The 24,454-nt window shown below is 35.4% G+C and overlaps 2 protein-coding genes across 2 annotated transcripts in view; both read left to right on the forward strand.

The window, feature by feature from the left end:
* LOC126776910 (malignant T-cell-amplified sequence 1 homolog) overlaps positions 1-24,454 on the forward strand; it is a 37,425-nt gene that overhangs the window by 289 nt on the left and 12,682 nt on the right. The window lies entirely within an intron of this gene.
* On the forward strand, positions 417-3,842 carry LOC126776846 (adiponectin receptor protein). Its single transcript, XM_050499687.1, has one exon. It carries the CDS (start codon positions 765-767, stop codon positions 1,923-1,925), a length of 1,161 nt encoding a protein of 386 aa, XP_050355644.1. The 5' UTR covers positions 417-764; the 3' UTR covers positions 1,926-3,842.

The raw sequence follows: 24,454 nt of genomic DNA on the forward strand, positions 1-24,454 counted from the left end.
CTTTCATGGACCAATCAGCGATAAGTGTTTGTGTGACGTTGGTAGTGAGAGTGACGTCGCTTACTTTAGTGATGTCCTCTGGCTACTATAAGAATATAAAGTAACAACCATATTCTTGACGTTTTTTTTATTCCTTTTAAAATTATTTACATATAATATAACCTGTTATAGTAGAGTTTTGTTTGACGAACAGAAAATATTATTAAATAATCATTCCATATTTTATCCTGTACATCATTTTTTTTTAAGTACGACGTTTGTTCTTCATAAACAAGGGCATCGAATCCTTAAATAATAAAGTAAATTATGGATTATCTAAACATAATCACCTCACTATAAACAATATAATTTTCTGTCATTTAGACTGAACCGCGATAAAAAATGTGACTTCACTCTCGAACGAGGGAGATAGATATATTAGAAAAATCAACATGGAGAACGGTTTTGGTCGACGATCCGACAGTAGTTTGCAGCTGTTCTAAATTGATTGTTGTTTGGTCAATAGCAATATATTGCAACGTTTTTTTTATAAACTCATTATTTTTATATTCGCTGTTATAAATTTTTTAACGTTACCTCGAACTGAAATATTGATGGAATCGTGAACAAAGGAGTAAAGTACATTCAGTGTTCCGTATAACCATTTCGTGACGTAACTGGATTTCTCTTGAAACGCTAGTAACTGTACTTATTCTGTGAGCGAAGGTCGTCTTTACACGGATGGTGTACAAATTGGCATAATTGCGTAACGGTGCGCGGACAAAATGTGGGAAGTTGACTCTGACACGGAGTCCCAAAGTGCTTCGTCGGACGGGCTTCGACGTCGACAAGGATGGGACCCAGAGGCCGAGAGTTTAGCTTCTCAAATCGACGATCTCGACGAAGTACTCGCGGAAGAAGAAGAAGGATGCCCATTACCTTCGACCCCCGAGGATCAACACCTGCTCGATGCGGAGATGGCTGAAGTGTTAAAGGCTGGCGTTCTATCAGATGAAATCGATCTAGGCGCATTGGCTCATAACGCAGCAGAACAGGCAGAGGAATTTGTGCGTAAAGTGTGGGAAGCATCATGGAACGTGTGTCACTTTAGACATCTGCCGCGTTGGCTTCAAGACAACGACTATTTGCATAAGGGACACAGGCCTCCACTTCCATCTTTTAGTGCTTGCTTCGCCTCGATTTTTCGCATCCACACAGAAACTGGCAACATTTGGACTCACTTACTTGGCTGCGTGGCCTTCATTGGTGTGGCAATTTATTTCCTCACCCGCCCATCTATTGAAATACAAATGCAAGAAAAGATGATCTTCGGAGTGTTTTTCATAGGAGCTATTGTGTGCCTTGGATTTTCATTTGCATACCACACATTATACTGTCATTCAGAAATGGTGGGTAAGCTATTTTCGAAATTGGATTACTGTGGCATAGCTCTCCTGATAATGGGTTCATTTGTTCCTTGGCTCTATTACAGTTTTTACTGCCATTATAGACCGAAAATTATATACCTATCTGTAGTAATTGTCTTAGGAATATTATCTATAATTGTCTCACTTTGGGATAGATTCTCAGAGCCTCGCCTCCGTCCTTTGAGAGCAGGAGTGTTCATGGGTTTTGGTCTATCTGGTGTTGTGCCCGCTATCCATTATGGTATAACAGAAGGTTGGTTCAGCCAAGTAAGTAAGGCTTCTCTTGGTTGGTTAGTATTAATGGGTCTGCTATACATTCTCGGTGCAATGTTTTATGCTCTTAGAGTACCAGAACGTTGGTTCCCTGGAAAGTGTGACATTTGGTTCCAGTCGCACCAAATATTCCATGTGCTGGTGATTGTGGCAGCTTTTGTTCATTATCATGGTATTAGTGAGCTAGCATCTTACCGTGTTACTGTCGGGGAGTGCTCAATGCCTCCATCCTCAATCGCATTCTAGACTCTTCCACAACCAAATGTGATAGTAGACCATAGATAATTCTAAGTAGGGTACAACATTTAATAGTTTCATTGTATATTTTTTTAACAACTACACCTAACACATTTTTCTATGTTTTTTTTAGTAAAACCCGGTATGTTGATTTATTGCATTGAGACTGTTATTAGTGTTTGAGACTACTAAAATTTAAAAAATTATTGTTTCCTGTTGAGGGTATAAAATTAGAATGTTAGGCGTTATTTATAATACAATTTTCTTTATTTATTTTAGTTTCTTTATATTATATTTTAGCTATAATATTATTTGACTTTTAGTCTAGCATTAAAGGTACGACTTTACATTACCTGCCGTCGAGTTGAGGGGTGGGGAGAAGAGGGGGGGCTTCCATAGGTACTACCCCCTTTAAAAGGAAAAGTTACCTTTTCGAGTTTTTTCAATTTTTAACCGTAGGTAAAACGAAATGTTATAATCTGTCAAAGTTACTACCAGATTGACATAAATATTGCAAAAATAATTGATTTTCAATAATTTTTTCCTCAAAAACTATGCGTCTCCGCATGTTGAAACTTTGCGAGTGTGCTTATAATAATGTAACCTTTCTGTAAAGAAAAATATCAGCCCCCATCTCGACGGCAGGTAATATAAAGCTTAGCCGCATAAAAATCTGCACTAAATATATAAAATGTTTCACTTAGTTTCTTCAAAAATCCAATATTTATTTGCCTGGCATTGTGTTTTTAGAATGTACTTAATTTTGCCACTAAGTCTTTGCTTTTGTGTATCATTTAACCATCATTTCATTATTATCATTGTCATTGTTTTTCATTGACTATCAGCAAATATGCAATGTATGTTTAAAATTAATTCTTCAAGTGCAGGACTTAATACAGTTGCTTGAAATATTTCTTGATATTTTTCAATACAACATTTACAATAATTCATCAAGTAGAATCTCAAATTCCAAGTTACTTTGATTTAAAATAATAACTAATATATAAACAAATTGTTGTTTAAAACAATGTTTAAAAATCACTCTTAATCTTTATTGTAAATTAATGTTGCATTCCACTACAGTGAGTTACTATTTGACCAAGAACTTAGACAAGAATTGAAAAAAAGAAATCAGTATGTCTCAATCTGGTTAAGTAGTAAGATATAAAATACTTAATAACTATTTATTTCATAACAAATTCAAACAAAAATATGTATGTACGGTAGTTTGAAAATAAGACAAAAAAAACATTAAAAAAATTAACTACCACAATTATGCGCTCTTGTATTAGTTTTAATAAAAGGTATATTCTAAATTGTTGTAAGTGTTCATAAATATAAATATTTTATGAGATTGAAAATGGAAAATATTTGTAAATAAAAAAAAAAAAAAAACTGAGCTCTTAAATGATAAGTTCATTATTATTTTAGGTAATCAAAAAATACAAATCTTAGTGATAGGAAATAAGTGTACACTGTATTTGAAATAATGACACTTGCATGATAAAATTTACTGTTTTATAAACAGAACTTAAATATCACTTTGCTTGGGAGATATCATCATTGTAACATTATTCACATGCAGTGAATAGGCAAAAAAAATAATTAAGTATACTGAGCTCGGGCTTTTGTAATCTTGCACATGTAATTTTTAAAAATGGGATGGCCAATATATATATTTTTCATTTATTTTAAATTTCTGATACATTTTTTGCATATCAAAAGATTTAGAAAAAATATAGAAATGTATTATTCAGCAACACAAGTTTGGATGACTGACGATGAAAGACAATATTTTTCGTAGAAGTATTTAAAAAAAAAATTCAATTGCTAATAGAAAAAAGTAATTTTGTTCTTGGAATTTATTTAAAAAAAACAATTTGTTGTTAGAATAAACTATGAATAAAAATATTTTTTAAGAAATTACTGCTTCTTGTTTTTCATTATTTGTTAATTTCCTAATTGTTTGTTTGGAATTATGATTATGCAATAAAGAAAATTTTGAAAATAAATGTTTTTTTTTAACTGTTCTGTTAATAGTGTAAATTATACAAATAAATAGTATCTTGCATTTAATCACAATCACAATTAAATAAAATATTCAGTTGCAGTTAATGAAATATGAAACTAAGGCGACAAGTTAACAAAAAATAAATCAGGCAGTCATAGTGATTGCCGACAGAAGTGAAATCTTAAACTGTTAAATATATATGTCCAATTTCCACATCTGTTGGCACTCCTAAGTAATCATTCTATCCCTTTTAATTATATAGATTTTTATTTATTTTGATAAAAACTGTATGTCGCAAAGTCGGTACAAAATTTTAATACGATAGTTTAATTTAAATATAATAATAGTTAAAATACACTTATATTATTTCTACATACTGTTAGTATTAACATACATTTCAATAATAATTATCCTCATTAATTTACACAATACTTAAATTATTTGTACTTTCAACGATTTCATTATACATATTAACATAAGCATGTGGGTGACGTGAAGCCACACGTCCCTACGATAAACCAGTACAACGCGCCTAAAGAAGTTTTCACTTCAAAAAATATTGCAAATGAAAACAATAAGTTCTTTATTGTATTTATAATTTAGGCCTTGGCTTTAATGAAAAAAGGACGTTTAAAGAGACGCGAATGAATACGTTTTACAACGGCAATTATTATTACAAATGCGAAGTGAGTTTGTTTATAACGCTTTTACGTCTTAAGTACTCAGCTAATCGTGAAACGTTGCATACACGTTTTCAGGATTACGGAAAAGGACATGAAGCGTGGAAACTAGTATTTATATAATACAGCGAAATATTCGTAAACCAATTAATTTGCATATTTGCATTACAGTGACTTTTGTGTTTACTTTAACCCATGATCTGGCTGTTCTGGCACTTGGTAATGGAATCTATTGATCGTAAATGACCTTGCCTTGACATTTTTTGCAAATCATGTTTTCTTGTGAATTATATTTATTGCATTTATAATAAAACAAAAAGTTTCCAGTTTTAATGTTTTAGTAAATAGGTATCTAAGAAATAGTTTATTTATTTTCTTCATCCTTTCAATAAAAGCGCTGACCGCTGCGCCTGACAATTTTATTTTTAGTACAAATATCTAAGTAACTTGCCGGTTTCAATGGCAGGACGCACAAAGATAGAAAAAACATCTTTGTCCTTGAATTGTCATTGCATTGGCTGAGTTCTATAATAAGCTGTGGTATTTATCATGGTTATGGAGTCTTGAAAAATCGTATTACTTACCGAAACTATGCAATTAAAGTAGTATACGTAGTGTATATGTAAATGTAATCTAAAGTTTGTTGTTTATCTTTACAACTACCATTAAACACATTAACTATTAGCAAACTGCTTCTTTCAAATACATACATACAATTAGCTTATTTTTTGTCGTATTATCTTGTCAAATCGAAGACTATGCAGAGTAGGCGTACAATCTAAGATAATCTTACGATATTCAATTATGTTTCTTGCTCATATATAAATTTGTAAATTTAAAAGTGTATATTAATAATTAAGGTAAAGTGTATTAAAAATTACATATAAACATGTAAGTATTAGTCAATGCTTCGCTTCAGCAATATTTGAGCCTGACTATATTGAAGCCTTTAGGCATTTTGCAATGTAATGAAGGAGTTTGTATTGTAATTTATAGCAAAGCATATATTTAAACGGTTTTAAAGTGCAAAATCAATTATGTTCATTACATAGCGTAATTTTATCATCAAAGAAGGTAATTTAATCGCTGACATAATATATGTGATATCACATTATTCACGAGATGAAAGACGTTATGTCTATAAACTAGGTTGATTTAAAGTAGATATGAAGTGAACTGGGGACCAAAACAAGAAAATTGTCACTCTATCGTAATCGTATTGAAACGAAATCGTTACCGTTTAGCCGTTCTCCTGTTCTACTAACAACGATTCAATTGCGGTTTGGCCGAATTTGGATCGGAATAGAATCGAGAACGTAACGTAACCCTTGTAAATTATTAGAATTGGCCACTTGGTTATTTATTAAATTGTTTCAACAATTAGATTTTGATGTTTTTTTTTAAATTAAATCTACTCATCGTGCAAAGGTATAACAAATTAAATTCAGCCTATCTAAGGTTTAATTTTGTTTGTTAGATTGATTTTTATATTTATATTTTTCTATATCCATAGGTCGTTCTAAAATTTATATTAACCGTACAGCCACCGTAATGTGCAATCCGTATCCATGGAATCTCTCTGAGCGAGGTCCATTAAACATGGCCGATATGTGGTACAGGTTTTGAAATAAACTTAACCTACTAACTTGATGGCTCGATGGTTAGAACGCGTGAATATTAACCGATGACTGTGGGATCATGTGTTTATACTTCATGTCGTGTTCAGCAACGAAAGAAAAACAGCGTGAGGAAAGAGGCATGTGTCTAATTTAACTAAAATTCTGTCACATGTGTATCCAGTAAAACGCGTTGGAGCAGTTAAATTTTTTTCTAAAAAGGAGAAGAGGAGTTAGCTCAGTAGTGGAACATTTAGGCTGTTACTTTTAACTTTACTTGCTTTTAGTCTGCTATAATAATTTTATTAAGAAATAAAAATACATATGTAGTATATATAGTATGTATGTCGAGTATGATACCACCGAGCGATCGGAATTTTGTATAAGGAAAACTTCTTTTAATTGCAAGCCTTATAATGTATAGAAAAAATAAAACAAAATGTGATGATAACTTCATGATATTTAATATTCTTTTGTAAATTTTGAAAATGTCTCAGATATGTCGCATTTGAAAGAAAATTCATATTAAATCAATGGCAAAGTTAACACAAATATAAATTATCTAATTAATGACTTACAATTAGGACCACACAATCGTTATTAATTTATAAATTTCCATCAACTTTAGCTTCAGAGTCGGAGAATTTGTGTCAGTGTTTTGTATGAAGCTCTTTTTTACTGGCCGAAATCAGTTCGGTACAATCGTCGAGACTTATCTCAATCACCAGGGCACATCTTTACCAGCAATTTTATTTTCGGATAAATATTTATAGCATAAGCTAGCCGTGGGATTTTTCTATTGTGTGTTTTACTTTATTAGAAATTTTAATCTAAAAATAGATTTTTATTCAGGCCACCATATGTCATGTTTCGATTTGAGATCACGATAGCTATTTTAATTTATATAAAACTAGCAAAACCCGGACTTTGACCTGCCTATGTATATATTACCAATTGCCATGCGATCCGTTGAATGTTATAGAAATTCATGGAAAGGGGCGCTATCTAGTAGGGAGTTATAACGAAGTGAAGTAGAAAAAACTTCTCCATAATAAAATTTATGTATGTGCCAACTGCCATGGTAGTCTGTCAATTTTTTACGGTGATAAGGGTTTTTAAAAGCAAGCCCGTGTTACCACCCACTTATCACATATTCTACAGCCAAAATGCAGTACCTACTACTTATTATTGTTTTGTTGCGGTTTGAAGTATTAGTAAAACGACGTAAATACATGCATAACGGGTAAAACATGCTAGTTCTCAAGGTTAATGATGGATGGGTAATATTTCTTACCAAAGTGTCTATGGGCGCCCACTTAGCCAAGTGACTTCGACTTCGAATCGATTGGTTCATCTGCCTATATATTTCAAATAAAAAATATAGCGTCGAAGTCTATTAATTCCGAAATCATATAAATACCAACATTTATTTATAATATAATATATACCTATATACCTACAATACATGTTGTATTTTCAGCTTCAAGTATTGTCTTCTGGTGTGTTATTTCACCAACCTACTTAGTTAGTGATTTTGCAATTTCATACGTCTCGATATACATATATTCGCTTTCTTCACTTCAACTGGTTGCTAAACTTTGTTACGGACTGTAAATTCAACATTGAAGTGGTTGCTATTATCATATACTTGTGTTTTGGAACAGGTTTTTGTAACTTGAACGCCTTTGACATACATTTTGTTCTTATCATAAAAGTAGGTTTGTTGAAAGTTTATCAACGCACATACTTCTGATCCTTTGAGTAATTTACATAGTCATCGTTTTTTCGGATATTTAAATATGTAACTTAATAATGGTAAAGATTTGGCAATTAACCATCACCTTACGCACTACACTGAGCTGTGAGAAGTTACGTATCTTATGCCTTATATTGCCTTTAAACCGAAACAGTTTTTGCACATTGGCGTCAAAACAATTGAATTTATAATCAGATATATTATTCGATAAATCGTAAGAAAGCATGTTATTAGTTATTATAAAATACGAAATTTGCTAATATTACATTTTTAATGGTTCTTTACGGTAGAAACTACATGCAGATCTAAAATGGCCTGACAAAAATCGAGCCGGACGCGTATGAGATTGTATTGCGCTAAAACCAATTGAAAAAACGAACTCGACGCCCGATAAATGGGAACAAGAGGGTGAATGGTTCACACTGGCCAATTGACTTACCACGATCGCTGATTTTAAACGTTCATAGCTGTTTGTGATACTTAATTATGAATATCAAGAAATTGTTATTTATTTTCTTATTACAGGCTAAACCTTTTTGGCTTAACTTTTAAAAAAAAGAATATACAAGGAACTGTCTTACTTTATAATTAAAAATACACATTAATTACTTTTAATGAATAATGATTAATCACAAAATCAAACTAAAACGACAAATAACCTATGACCAAAGTATTGCATGTCCAAAGTACTCAAAGTCCAAACTTGTCCATGAAGTAATATTCTGCTTATGTGACGGGCGATCGCCCGCTTTTCTATTTTTTATATATTCAAGGAATCGATACGTTCGGTGGAACATTGTTAAGTGTATATTATATTTCATAGATAACATATATTTGTAAGAACATAACATCGACGATTATGTTATCTGTAAAAGATACTAAGAAATATTTTAAAAATAAATTTGTTTTTCTTTGTTCTTAAAAAAATATACTGCAATTCATTTCATATAAGGTCATAGCCAATTTATCATTTAATGTTATACCTACATATATAAGCTTAGTAATTATAAAAATAGCATCTATTATATACTTGTTAGAGGAGAGGTCTATATGAGAAAGTTAGGGAAGTCGACATTTTCAGTTTCGAGACTCGAGACATTTTTTTTTTTTTTTTTTATAGAATAGGAAGGCGGACGAGCATATGGGCCACCTGATGGTAAGTGGTCACCAACGCTCTTAGACATTGGCATTGTAAGAAATGTCAACCATCGCTTACATATCCAATGCGCCACCAACCTTGGGAACTAAGATTTTATGTCCCTTGTGCCTGTAATTACACTGGCTCACTCACCCTTCAAACCGGAACACAACAATATCAAGTATTGCTGTTTTGCGGTAGAATATCTGATGAGTGGGTGGTACCTACCCAGACGAGCTTGCACAAAGCCCTACCACCAGTAAACAACATATAACATCCTGGAGTCAAAAATCCTGGCACATCCCGATACTTTATTCTGTTCTGCTAGTGTGATAAAATCGCGGCACGAGTCGTCCCAAAACCGTAATATGGATGCACTTCCAATGTTAATCACAGAGTAGGTATTATATGATTTTGACTAGAGGGGTAGTGTGATATTTAATAATATTTCTTGTAAAATTTATATTTTATTTTTTAAATTTATATATTTTCTTGTAATTTTTTATTTGTATTGCTAGCAACATCGGTTATAATCAGTTAGAAAGGCTATAAACCGACAGACCGCATAGATGGTGTAGCTAAGTAAATTTAGCGATAGCGACTCTCGGTGTACGATAGCATACATAGAAATGAGGTCACATCGTCTTTTATGGAAAATAGGCAAATATTTAAACATTGAATTGTTATGAAGTTTTTTCTCATTTATGAAAAGGTTAATCGACGCTGAATAATTTTTCCGTGTTTTACGTAACTTTCATTTTATGGTATGTTTAAGTTTATGAGTTAGATAACGTATTATGTCATCGTTGTTGGAGAGTATGCTTTAAGAAATGGTACCTTAATTTCCTAAATTATAACTAAGTCAACAAATCGTCTATATCTTAATAAATATATCTATTAGTTTACGCGGTGAACGCGCCAATAAAGCATGTTTTTTTCCGACATCTTCAATGATATTGGATGCTATACATATGTCTTGTAACGGAAATGAGTGTCAGTCGCCAGACTCGTGGTGGGTTTGGATCTCACCAAGCCTACCTTTTTATAATGTGGTCGCGTGGTTTTCTCAATGCATATACATTTCAACTTGTTTCGTAATAGTCCACGAAAGGTTTATTTTTATGTTAATGCGCATCTAACAAAACATAATTTTGATAGTGTTTAAAAGTCACTACGTCGACTCCAAATAAGTAAAATGAGTGCACGCGAATGATTTTTGTAATTTGATAATATATTGCCCAACCGAAACTGAATGTTCTCTTAGGTATTTCATTTCCATGTCGCTGATCACAATACCCACTACTATTGGAGCATTTGAATACTTGAAATATTAACCATGTTGCTAAAAATTTAGTATTATTCAACGCTGCCTCTCCGTTAGTGGCGTATTTACCCTATGGCCGAGAGGCACCAGGGCACCCCGGGTTTTGTAAGGGAGGCCTATCATAATCGTTATCCATTTTTATACTCTATGACCTTTCTACAGGAACTAGAAGAATATAATCAATATCACAAGTACTCTAAAGATCATTATTACCTTACCTACTCTTAACGAACCAATATTTATTAAATAATAATTAACAATATAATACCTACGTATTTAATATTTTTTCTTAATTTGTTTTGTGCTCGGAGCGACAAATCTTAAAATACGCTACTGCTCCGAGGCCATTATGCGAGGAAATGGTGTGCAGTGTGCACTAGTTTTTTTATTATGCATGCAGTATGCAATTACCACCAAAAACCAAAGAGATAAAAATTATCTCCTTATTACTCTGTTACGTAATTCCTTAATGAACGTTAAGTGTGGCTTAAATTCATATTAATATAAATCTATTAATAGCCCGGTGCTAAAAGGGCAGAAGTATGTTACACTTTCGAGTAAATTAGGCAAATTATGTATTTAATAAAAAATAAATTTATTTGTGCTAAAACGACATAAACCTAACCAATAACAACAATGTTACGCAAAAAGTCATATGTTATATAATACACACATTGGTCTTTTTAGCACCAGGCCACAGAATAAAACGAACAACATGAAATATATTATTTACGAAAATATAAAATCAATTTAATTCAAGTACATTTTAAATATATCCTCGCAAAATATGGCAATAAAAAATATAACTTTGTAATTTTTACATTACCGACTTTGTGTGATTTCAGATATATTTTTTTATGAAATTGCTAGGCGTCTGGTAAATTCAAGTGATGGCAAGTAGTCTTTTATATAAATATTAACCTTTACCGCCAACCTTGGTAACTAAGTTATGTCCCTTCTGCCCGTAGTTACATTAGCTCATACGCCATTCAAACCGAAACGGAACAATAGTAAATATTGCTCTTTGGCGGTAGAATATCTGATCAGTGGGCTACACACGGGCTGCACAAAACCTTACCACCAAGTACATAAGATAAGAAGATAAACGAATTCGGTTATATTTTTAGTATACGATAATTCCGTAGACATTTCAATTAAGTGACGTGACTAACGTGCTAACGACAAGAGGAAACATTACTATTAATGATAAATGCTTATTAATAATACATGTCTGTGAATTACGCTTGATATAACTAATATTATCCGGTGTTCATTTGTGTTACTCCATACCGAAATAAATTACTATCAACTTCAACTATCAACTAATATAAATTACTATATTTATACTTCTATACTAATATTATAAAGATGTAAAGTTTGTGAGGTTTTTGGGAGTAATTTCTGGATCTACTGAACCGATTTTGAAAATTCTCTTACCAATAGAAAGCCACATTATTTGTGAGTGTCATAAGTGTCGTGGTAGTCGGATGTCGTGGCCAACGCGACTTTTGGCAACCAGGAAATAAATCATAGCACACAGTACTAACCGAACAACACTCATAATTTCTTCACAAGTAAAATTTTTTACCACCCAACGAAGTGGGCATGGGTCAGCTAGTATCATATATGTTTACTAGATGTTTTGCGCGATTTCACACACTTTTAAACGTTACTCCTCCCTCGTTGTTAGTAACTCGATGCTAATATAAGGCCTATCTCAATAAATAAGATATCCTGATATGTAGATCCTATGTATATTTATCTCTGTTAACGATATATAGATTGATAATTTGTTTACCGACTCGACTGTGCTTCTTTACACAATGAATACCTAAGTAAGTGTAAGTAAGCTTTATGTTGATTTAAGAAATTTGAATTTTTATACATAATTATTCATATACATAATACTATCGATAATTTTTAACGCTCTAAAAGGGATATGAAGGGTTGACGCGTGAATACCTAATGATGCAAAGAGCTTACCTGAAATGGAAAACGCGCTCGGTCTTAATGGTAAAGTTATGTTACATAATAAAACCTGTTTTCAGCTGCTAAATCATTCGAATAATATTATTTTTAGGCATACTTTATTAGGATTTATATCCTATTTATTTATTATTATTATATATATTTATTATTCCTCTATCATTAAATCTTACGGTCTTACTATGGCGCGTGATTAGATAAACAATACCGTGTCTTCTTCTTTCGAATGTCAAATCAATAATGAAAGAAAGAGAGAAATCACTGTTTTACTAAACAGCCGCTAAGCAACGTTTATAAGTGAGGTATTTAATGAATATCAAATCGCAATATAATCTTTATTCAAGATTACTTTTACAAGCGCTTTTCGTTCAATTGTAATTTATGGATAATGTTAAATTATCCATAAAGCTATTTTAATTCTATATATCCGGCATATATCAATAAATCCTTTTTCATATATATACATATATTTTTTATAAAATAAGGACGCGGACGGGCTTATGAGCTTCCTGATGATTAGTGGACACCACCGCTCATATGCATTGGCGCCGTAAGAAATATGAACCATTCTTTACATCGCTGTGCGCCACCAACCTTGAAAACGAAGCTGTTACGTCCCCTGTGGTTACACTGGTGAGCCAGCTCACCATTAAAACCGGAACACAACAATACTAAGTATAGCAGTGGAATTTAAGTGAATTTAGCAGTGGATTGTCCAACGAGTGGGTGGTATCCAGACAAACACAAAAACACAGCCCTGAAATGAAAACATATGTTATTATTATTATTATTGTAATACGTTTGTTTTATACATTTAACAAAATGTATAACATTATTAATCATATACCTTTAAACCTACTCATTATTCGGCAAATATAAATACAAATAAACCTTGATAGTAACAAGTTTATCATTTTCATTTATAAAGATTGAAATGATCAGTGCAACATATAACTCTTGTTGAATGCATATAACATTCAACAAGAGTCCATCTCGCTCCATCTTAAATACTAACTTTCTCTATAACTATGTAACGGAACGTCTTGCGTTATTCCTTTCATTACTTTAACAAGGCGGACATATTCATAACGACTGTACTTACCAGTAATATTGCTACAGCTATTTTATAACTGTGTTTTTATTGAATACTATATTATGCCCGTGTGTTTCAGTTTTTAGGTATAAACAAATATATATTCCTTGGGGTTCAAGCTGGCTTCATAACGATATTTATCAATATCGCTTCAATCGGGCTTGAAAGTGTAACAAAGCAAGCAAGTGTCGAGACATACAGTCGACACTTGCTTTCGTATTTCTTATATAAGTATAGTTTTTTTCTAAAAAAAATAGTAATTACGTTTTTTTCTAAATAAAAATGATACACAAAAAAATCAAATAGAAATAGTAGTTACGCTAATTATAAGAACGAATCGAAACCAAGAAGAAAACGATCGTAAAATGTTCAAATGTAATGTGCGACAATGATTATAATAAATTATAATATCCTGGGACATTATTCACACACGGCCATCTGATCTCAAACTAAGCAGAGCTTATATACTATGGAAACCAGACAACTGATATACAACATATATTTTTTTTTTTTTTGTAAATACATCCTTATATAGATAATTACACCCAGACTCAGGACAAACAGACATGTTAATGCACACAAATTTCTGTCCTGGGTGGGAATCGAACCCACAACCTTCGGCGTGAAAGGCAAGGCATCCAACCACGCCAACCGGCCCGTCGAAAATCTACCGTCAAATTATAAAATTTAAAGGTTATGCACAAATCTTTTGATAGGATCGCGTACCAATTACAAGTCGGTTTTCGACACGTGGCGAATGAGGTACGAATTTAGTACTTCTTTCAAAATCGTATTGCAGAATATGAAAAATGAATAAGGTATATCACTTATATTTTACTTTACTATAGCAATTGTTAGGTAATTAAAAAATGAGATTCAACTTACATAACATTTAATATAAATAATTCGTAATGTTTGCCATGATTTTACACATACAGGTAAGTTATGTAATGCGGCTGTTATTACTGACTTATTTTAATTTTTAATAATTATTAAAGAGTATGTATAAATATATGTGTACTGGACTTTTAGGCTTTTTATGCTTGTTGAATGACATATTTATTTATTTAATTTTTTTTTTGGCTCACTAATTACAGTCGATAAAAGAAATATAATATTGTACAAAAATAAAGCTAGACTGTAATATTACAATGCGTCCACAGACAGCGTAAGTTGACATGTTATATATAAGTAATCACAGATTATAAAAATATAACTTTGCGAGTAACTTTATCATCTATATTAATGTAGAAGATAAATGTGACAGTAAGCTTGTTTATATGTTACGATTTCACGTTTTACCTTCTCAACCGATCATGATTAAATTTTGCTCACACGTTGTCAGGTTGTACAGAAAAGGACATAGGGAACCTGTTACCCCCTCCCCGCAAACGCAAGCGAAGCTGCGTTCAGAAACTTGTACCTAATAAAATAAATTTTGTAAATTGTTTTCTACAAATTTATAGAGCGTATTTCCATTTGGCACAATGTTGAAAGATCATTTCCTATATTTCTGCCAGCGTTTTGTAATAATGAATACAACGATTTTGCATAAATTTACGTAAATAAAATTTAAAAAAAACACAAGCCGACTTGATATTACGTGTTTTGATGAAACTGGTTTGATTTTATTTCCTTTTTGTCTCGTAATATCATGACTTTACATATTTTAAACATTGAGTTATAATGTACTATGTGTGACATTACAACTCAATGATTTTAAATGATTTATTTATAGTGGAAACGTGTCGGATATATGCAGATATGATTTCCTAGTGTATTCCTTTTCTATTCAAACTAGTGACTTATAAATAAAGATAAACAAATGATAATGTTGTTATGTTGTATCGTCGAGCAAAATTTATTGATCGCAGTTGTTCTCAAGGCCGCTAGACTGTTATCGTTTGAATGACTAAATATATTGTTTTTTTTTTTTACATTTGGATATAGATAAGATAACTTTTGAAGAATTGCTTCTAAGTCCAAAACGATTCACTTTTATTATAAAGCTTCTGAACTAGTTTACTAACTTTAGTTTGTATATGTTATCAATATAGCGATGTATTTGTAAAACTGTTATTTGGATAAGGAGCGATGAGCAATCTTAGGCATTTTAATTAAGATGCATCATATCGTAACAGACGGATTAATGAAATATTTACTAATAAACTAAACTTATATCTGAAAACGGCATGATGGAACCTTTATAATGATGCTGATGTCGGCCTCAGCGACTATTCTCAACGGATATAATGACAAATCTAATACGCAGGAAATATTAACATAAAGTGCAAAAACACAGGTGCGTATGCACCTATTATATTCTATTTCCTTACTCTAATAATCCGAGCCATACGGAGAGAGTAAAATAATAATAATATCCTGGGACATTTTTCACACACGGCCATCTGATCCTAAATTAAGCTTGTACAGAGCTTGTACTATGGAAAGCAGACAACTGATATACTACATATACTATTTTTCTTTTGTAAATACATACTTATATAGATAATTACCCCAGATTCAGGATAAACAGACATGTTTATGCACACAAATATCTGTTCTGAGTGGGAATCGAACCTACAACCTTCGGCGTGAAAAGCAAGCATCCACCAGCCACCACCAGGCTCGTCAAAAATCAAGTAAAATTCAGAAATAAGGGCTGTTTGAGTGCTGTATCGAACAGGGAGCGACATTCTAAGTGGATGGTTAGTTTCTTTTGAGACAGGAAACCGTGTCTGCATCATTAACATACCTAATAAAGTGATGAATTAATGGTTATTGTCGGTCAGTGCCTAATTGTAGTATAATTATGCCAATTAATACCAGTGGCCTTGGCTCGTTATAAATTACACACAAAGCACTCTTAAAATGTACTGTTTATATATTTTCAAGCAGAGTTTAGGAGTTTAGCTATCTTGCTATCATTCATTGCTGTATATGATTTACTTGGTGGTAGGGACTTGTGTTATAAATGTTGTTATGTTACAATAACTGCAGTTACAAGGGTACAATCTTAGTTCCCAAGGTTGGTGGCGCATTGGCGATTTAAGGAGTGTTTAATATTTCTTACATCGCTAATGTCTACGGGCGTCCGTTTTTTTATATTATAAATAAATTAAGGAAAATCAAGTTTTCTTTTGTATGTCTTTGTTGCCCCTCCTATAAGCGATCATTGACGTAAGTCGGTACGATGATGAAGACGGTAACGGTTTCGCCTTACGTGCCGCCGCTCGGCTTGTTTACTCGATTACGTTTTGTATGGATTCTCGAAGTTTCTTTTTACAGTACTTTCTAGACTACCTAATGCCAGTTTGTAATTTTAAAACACAATGTTTCGGTTATGACGTTGTTACTATATTTTTTATTATTTTACTTTATGAATGCAATATATGTTATAATATATTTTATTTTATTTTAAAGATAATCTTAATTGATTAAAACACGCCATTAATAACAAAGCAACTTAAAAAAGTACAAAAAAATTAAGGAGTTTAATTAATTTTTTTTATTAAAAACTATTACTAAATTCACGAATATTTCATTAATATTTTTTATATAAAAAAAACTGTTGCAGACTATTTAGGAGTTTTTGTTTTACGTATATTATTGATTTTAATTTAACTAAGTACACAATAGTATTGATTTTTTATAGAAACACTCCCAAATATTGTATAAACATGGAAACTAAATTCAACTTCTAAAACGAAATTTCTATCACCGGATAATCATCATGGACTTCCATGCATTTCTTCCTTATCCACATTTTTTTTTAATTTAAATCACACTTGTCAAACACAATAAAAATCATAGTTATTATGAGCTAGTTTAATAATATAATTGTATTCAATTACTGTCATTAAATTTGCATAAAAGAGATCTAAGTTTCTTGACGGTTCATCTCGTTGTAAACTACACGTGTCAAATCTTCGGTAACTTTTTGTAAATTAATATTTTAATAGTGAATAATTGATATTTTTTAAAAGCGATGTACATTTGCTAACAATCAAATTGCTTAAATACATTTGCCCATCCACTATTTTGTTGTGCAAATCAACCAACAAAATCGCTTACCCCTTTTTTTTTGTTGGTAACTATTTTAGCAGTGCAACAGCCAATCGTAATCGAGCTTTATGTATTTAAGTTCCCATTTTACCGTTAGAAAGAAACAATATTTTGTATTACTGTGTTCCGGCTAGGAAATGAGTGAGCCAGTGTAGTCAAGAATACAAAAGACACGAAACTCACTGTGTGGTCCGATTTACCATTGTTCAGTAATACCGTTCAAAACCAAAAATGATCCTGCACTTACTGTGATAAGCTGAAATAAATTGTTGGTCAAGCTAACTTAATTGAACTTATCTTGATTACTTAAGCTCCGGGTCAGAACACTTAAACTTCAATCAAGAAAATAATTAGACTTTGATCGGGGATCGTCCTGTTAATTGGAAAATACTAGCTTAAGTCAATTTTGTGTAGCAGTCAATGTCTAATATTAAGTATAATATAATTTTATTCACTTTGTCGATAGTAAGCGCTTATAAACTGATGTATAGGTTGATGTGAAATAAGAATTCTCTAGATAAAGAGAAATAGAAAATAATTGATCAGCGCTTTAACGCTTTTTATTAAAATTACTGTTTTTTCTTGAACTAATTTCTTATTCAGATTTAATGCTGAGGTATTTTGTCTCTTTTGAAGGTCGAGATTTCGTATTGTACAAGTGTGCGCGCGAGTTGCTAACACGACTGCACTCAATTCCCTCACTCTTAATGTCTGATGGGGCAATCCAACCCAGCGGAAAGAGATCAGGCGCAGGGCCAACGGCTTTACGATATTTCCGGGATACGCAAGTGTACGACTGGCTACTCAGAATTGACAAGCCATAACTTACATAATGACACATTCTTAAAACGACGAATACCGTATCTGGACGCCAGGTCAGACTACTTCTTATACACTATAATTACATAAATATTTGTTTGATGAGCGTCTGTTTTTAAACAGATGATTGAACTTAGGAACTTTAATATTTTACTAACGGTAATAAAAAACATTGCTTAAACAACGTCTTTGTTTATCGCATTTACTATTTTCGCAAAAAAAGTCTGAATTGGCCTAATTTTAAAGTGCTATTATTTTCTGTATTCTCTCCTATGTCTGTGGTGCTGTGATGTCTGTGGGCAGCAAATACATATATTAAAAAAGCAAGTATAATCCCTCCAGATAACGACGTTACCTCAGCTTTGTTATAATTTATACGAAATGACGTTCAATGATATTTTATTTTATTTTTATTTATTTTTATCTCTAGACGCGTTGTCTTTGTGAAATGACTTTTGAATGTGATATTATATCATAATGTTAATAAAAGTCTGTCAATACAAGTGTGAATTCATTTTCACGGTGTAGTCGTATGTATATTCGTATTTTAATTGCTAATAGAAATTAGACCCTATTCGTATAATTTTAAGATATATTTTTTATATTTTGTTGTATGACGTGTAAAGATTAAACGTAATTGTTGGCGTGCGAGTTTATTGGATAAGAAGTAAGTAGAGGTAGAAATCCAATTAAACTATGTTCAAATTACGTATCGGTAGTGTCTGAATCTATGTGCTTCATTTAACTATCTATTTCTTTAAATAAACTATCAGAAATGTACATATTATAAATAGTTATAACAGTATTAAAACACTCCCAAATGTAAGTGATATGCGACATTGACCATAATTATTATAATATTTTAGGAATACAAGCAACTAAATATTATATCAACATAAGTCGGTTGTTCGTATATGCAATGTTGATGCCTGTATCCTTTAATCACTTTCTGACATTTCACCATCGTTTCGAATGGGTTTATATAGAATAGCTCTAATGTTCATAATAAAACTATGAATACATGATATACTACTTAGGTACAATAAAATACTGGAATTCACAGTAAAATATTAGCTAATTAAAAAAGATGCATTTTAAAACGAATCTGAAAATGGGGATGCTGGCAAACCCAAGCAAGCACCACTGAGTTTCATCATCGAATGAAATTCTGCCTTTCGTGAGCAGTGGGGTTGTATAATGTCCAGTCGTTCTTCTCCAAAGGAGAGGAGGCCATAGCCTAGCTGTGGGATATTTTAGATACTTATTATATGTAAAAATTCTATCAAAATAATACCATTCGCCATGTATGCTAGTCGTGCGCAGCAATCAGGAGACGCGTAATGGGAAACAGGATATGTCACATTTCCTCATCATCAAGTCTAACATCTAGGTTAAAATATAACCATTCACAGTTGAAGATCAATTACAAGCAGTAATTGCAATATTAGTATCGTCTCTAGCTTTATTGGCTTAACTAACAACATACATATAAGAGTAACAGGCAATTTTATATGACGTAATAAAAACGCATCATTCAATTGATAGTAATTTAAGCCGTTTCTTTGTAGGACTGCGCCCTGTTGTTAATATATTATTCTCTCGTTGTGTTTATCTAGATTTATAGCTCCTGGGCTTAAACACCGGTCGATCCATAAGAAAGGTAATTGGCATTTCTCTCCAGTCAGGTGGCAGTATTTACACTCCCCTGCCTCGAGAAACACGGTCGTGTCGTATCGGATTTGTCGTAATCTCTAACTCTAACCTTATTAGAGTTAGGGAATTAAGTGTGCTCTATAATATCTTTTAAATATTCTATCACACTTTCATAATTAAGAATTTTAAGTAAATTAGTTCTTCAAATATCAAAAGGATGAATATCAAAAGTCTTGAAAACAACTTGAAGTTGTTTTAACAATTTGTTAATAGAAAACTTTGTTGGAAGTCTGTCCTGCCAGATGGCCTGGAATAAACTTTGCAGAATAAACAAACCGTGTCGCAGATCAGGGGACAGTTGTACTTATTTATAAAAGTTACGATACGTTTCCATTTCTATTTCGATCAAACTTCGACTGAACTGCAATAGATGGTTTTGTTAGTAGAATAGGAGAACGGCTAAAAGGCAACGACTACGTTTCCTTTCGATTGCAATATAGTATATTAATTAATTAATAATCATTTATTAGTAAAATAAACCACCAGCAAACATCACCGCTTTGCGCCGCATTATTTCCGACTGTACTGGCCTTCAGCGCGTTTGGACTCCACTACCACTTACCATCAGGTGGAGTGGTGTCACTTGCCCGGTTTCTATATAAAAAAACAATATTAAAAAAAATAGTCGTTCATTGTTTCATAGTAATCTTTTTCCAATATTTTGGAGTTAGCGTAGTCTATTTTATAACACTGCAAGAATAAATATAGGACTGTTATGGTGAATTAGATTTCTTGTTAAAATGCATATACCTCATTTCCCTTGACCCATAGTCGATCTTAGGAGTATTTTTAAGCCTGATCCGAAGAGTACGACAGCCAATGGCTTTGTAATGGCACACTTGTCAGATATGCGTCTACTTGGGTGAAGAGGGGTTCCCTGAGGCGAGCTCCGTTCCTCCACCAGCCTTCGAGTATCTTTTGAAAGTTATCCTTGCGTCAAATCAAAAATGGCTCTATTGTATTAGAAACCGTACATTGTTTTATTTTGATATATAAATAATTGTTACAACAATATATAATTAAGTGAGAATGATTGTTGCTTTTTATACAATCCAGCAATTATAATAAACCCAAACATTTTGACAATTTCAAATGTTAATATTATTTCGGCAAAACGTAAGATGAGCAACCTAATAAGTCAATATTATCAAAACACAGCTCTTACTTTTCTCAAACCTTTGCAAGACATGTCTCGTAAATAGACTTAGTTTGTTTATATTTTCCTTACTTATGTTGATAAAATAAAACAAAATCACGGCATGGAGAAAAGATATTGAATTTCACTATTTTTTTAATAATTAAACCAAAAAAGTTTTTATTATAACTTCCACTAGAGTCCTTTACTTCGGCAACAGGGGGGGTCCGTGGTGGATCTCTCTTTCGCCACCCATGTTGTAGCACGCAGAGTGTTGAATTGGAGAGTAGAGGAGGAGGTGGAGACTCTGTCGGACCACAGGTACATCCGGTTTGAGATCTCTAACTCTCGCAGGTCGGTGGAACCCTCTAGGGTGCCAACCACGCTTCCAAGGTGGTCTCTTAGCCAGCTAGATCGTGAGCTGGCCAGGGAGGCTGCCATCGTACAGCGATGGGGTTCCACAGGAAGGTGGGAGGGCGCCAGTGCAGAAGAGCTAGCGGGCCACATGCGCAGTGCCCTCAAAGAGGTCTGCGATGCTGCCATGCCTAGGTTCCGGCATAGAGCTCCGCGCCGGCAGGTGTATTGGTGGTCGCCCGAAATAGCAGAGCTTCGGGCGACGTGCAGCCGGGCGCGAAGGGCTTACGTCCGTTGTAGGAGGCGCAACGGTTTTGATGCGGACTTGGAGGGACAGCTATTGGCCGCTTATCGTCAGCTGAAAAAAGTCCTACAGCTGGCGATAAGTCAGGCCAAGGAGAAAGCTAGGGAAGAACTACTGGCGGGCCTGAACCGGGACCCCTGGGGGCGTCCGTTCCGCGGTGTGCGTGGAAAATTCCGCACGCAGGGTGCCCCCGTGACAGAGACAATGTCATCGGATCTCCTCCTGCGCCTGGTCGGGGTACTTTTCCCCCATCCAGGTGAGCATGTCCCTCCACAGATGGTCCCTCGCTCTATGATTGACGACACAGTGGCTCCACCACTGATCACGGAGCGGGAGATGGAGGTGGCCTTCGACCGCTTGAGGGCCAAAAACACTGCGCCGGGCCCAGACGGGATTCCAGGGCGTGTTCTATGTGACGCTCTGGAATACCTAGGCGTAAGGCTTCGGGAGCTGTTCGACCAATGTCTGTGCAGCGGGCAGTTTCCGAAGCCTTGGAAAGAGGGAAAGTTGGTCTTGTTGCCAAAGCAAGGTCGACCGCCAGATTCTTCCTCGGCATACAGGCCGATTGTGCTGCTGAACGAGACGGGCAAATTCTTCGAAAAAATTCTCGCTGCCCGTCTTATTCAGCACCTCGACGAGGTGGGGCCGGGTCTGTCAGAGGCTCAGTACGGGTTCAGGGCGGGTCGATCAACTGTCGACGCCCTGGACGCCCTGAAAACCCGGACCACGGATGCGGTGGCCCGAGGGGACGTAGTTCTGGCGGTATCGATAGATGTTGCGAACGCCTTCAATAGTCTTCCTTTCGAGACTATTGGGGAGGCACTCCGATACCACGGGGTGCCTTCCTATCTCAGGAGGCTGTTGGGGGCATACCTCCAGGACCGGGTAGTCCTCTGGGAGGGGGGCGATGGGCGTCTTGTCCGGCGTAGGGTAGGCTGTGGCGTTCCGCAGGGGTCAGTTCTCGGCCCAATTCTGTGGAACGTTGGCTTCGACTGGCTCCTGCGGACATCCGTCCTTCCCAGAATGGGGGTGTTGTGCTATGCGGACGACACTCTCATCACGGCGACAGGGCGGAATTATCAGGAGGCGGCTCGCCTGGCCGAAGTCGGTACGTCGCTCACAGTGGACCGCATAGGAATGTTGGGCTTGAGGGTCTCCATCTCAAAAACGGAGGCCCTCTTATTCCACGGTCCACGTCGAGGCCCCCCTCGAGGGGCGTTTATCACCGTCCAGGGGACGGTGATTAAGGTGCAGGCCCACATGAAGTATCTGGGCCTGACCCTGGACGGAAGATGGAGCTTCGGGCAGCATTTTGTCCAACTTGGCCCGAAGCTCATAAATGCTGCTGCTGCCTTAAGCCGGCTCCTACCAAATGTAGGAGGGCCGGAAACGCCATGCCGGCGATTATACGCCGGTGTTGTGCGGTCCATGGCTCTGTACGGTGCTCCCATCTGGGTGGACGCTCTCACCGCTCGGAACAAGGTTCTCTTGCGAAGGCCGCAAAGAATCATAGCGGTGAGGGTGATACGCGGATATCGTACGGTGTCGTGGACGGCGGCAACACTTCTCGCAGGCGATCCGCCTTGGGAGCTCCAGGCGGAGGTGCTCGCGGAAGTGTACCGGTTCCGGGCGGAAGTGAGGTCGCGTGGCGACCGTCCAGGGTTGGAGGAGGTGCTGCGAATCAGGACTCTCGCCCAGCAAGCCCTGATTCGCAGGTGGGAGGAGGATCTGAGGTCCCCATCAGCAGGCCTGGCGACAGTGGAGGCGATCCGTCCCCACTTGAGGCGCTGGGTAACGAGAAAAGGCGGCACACTGACCTTCAGACTGACTCAGGTGCTTACTGGACATGGGTGCTTCGGTAAGTACCTGCACGGAATAGTCAGGCGGGAGGTAACGCCCTCCTGCCACGAGTGTGGTGCGCCTACGGACACGGCATGCCACACTCTGATGGAGTGTGCCGCTTGGGGGCCTCAGCGCCTTTCCCTGGCGACTTTAATCGGCGGAGACCTTTCGCTGCCGAGCGTGATAAATGCCATGCTTGGTAGCGAAAGGTGCTGGATGGAGATGGTCTCCTTCTGCGAAAATGTCATGTCGCAGAAGGAGGCCGCGGAGCGGGAGCGCGAGGAGAGTGCCTCCGCTGACCCGCTTCGTCGAAGAAGACCGGGGAGAAGACGCCAGCGCTATGCGCATCTTCTCCTCCCGCCGTGAGTGTCGCCGGGGCCAGAGGGTCTCTGTACCCCGAGTACCCCCTAGGATTTGGAGGCCCGCAGAAGCGGGCCAACCGTCGGGACGGCACGGTAGTATGCGCAAGCGATCCCGTGACGTCCCCCGACAAGATGGAGTGGGTACCGCTGGTTTTTAGTGGGTATTCCGGCGCCTTCAGCGCCGGCGAGTCCCACACACCCCCCACCTTATGTGGGGGAAACACATAAATGTGTTTTTCCAGCGAGAAAAAAAAAAAAAAAAAAAAAAGAGTCCTTTACTTATGTGCTAAGACGGGTGAACCTGATAAAATATATGTATGTTTAAATTAATATCACTAAT

Source organism: Nymphalis io, chromosome 21 (genome assembly GCF_905147045.1).
Source record: "Nymphalis io chromosome 21, ilAglIoxx1.1, whole genome shotgun sequence".
Lineage (NCBI taxonomy): Eukaryota > Metazoa > Arthropoda > Insecta > Lepidoptera > Nymphalidae > Nymphalis > Nymphalis io.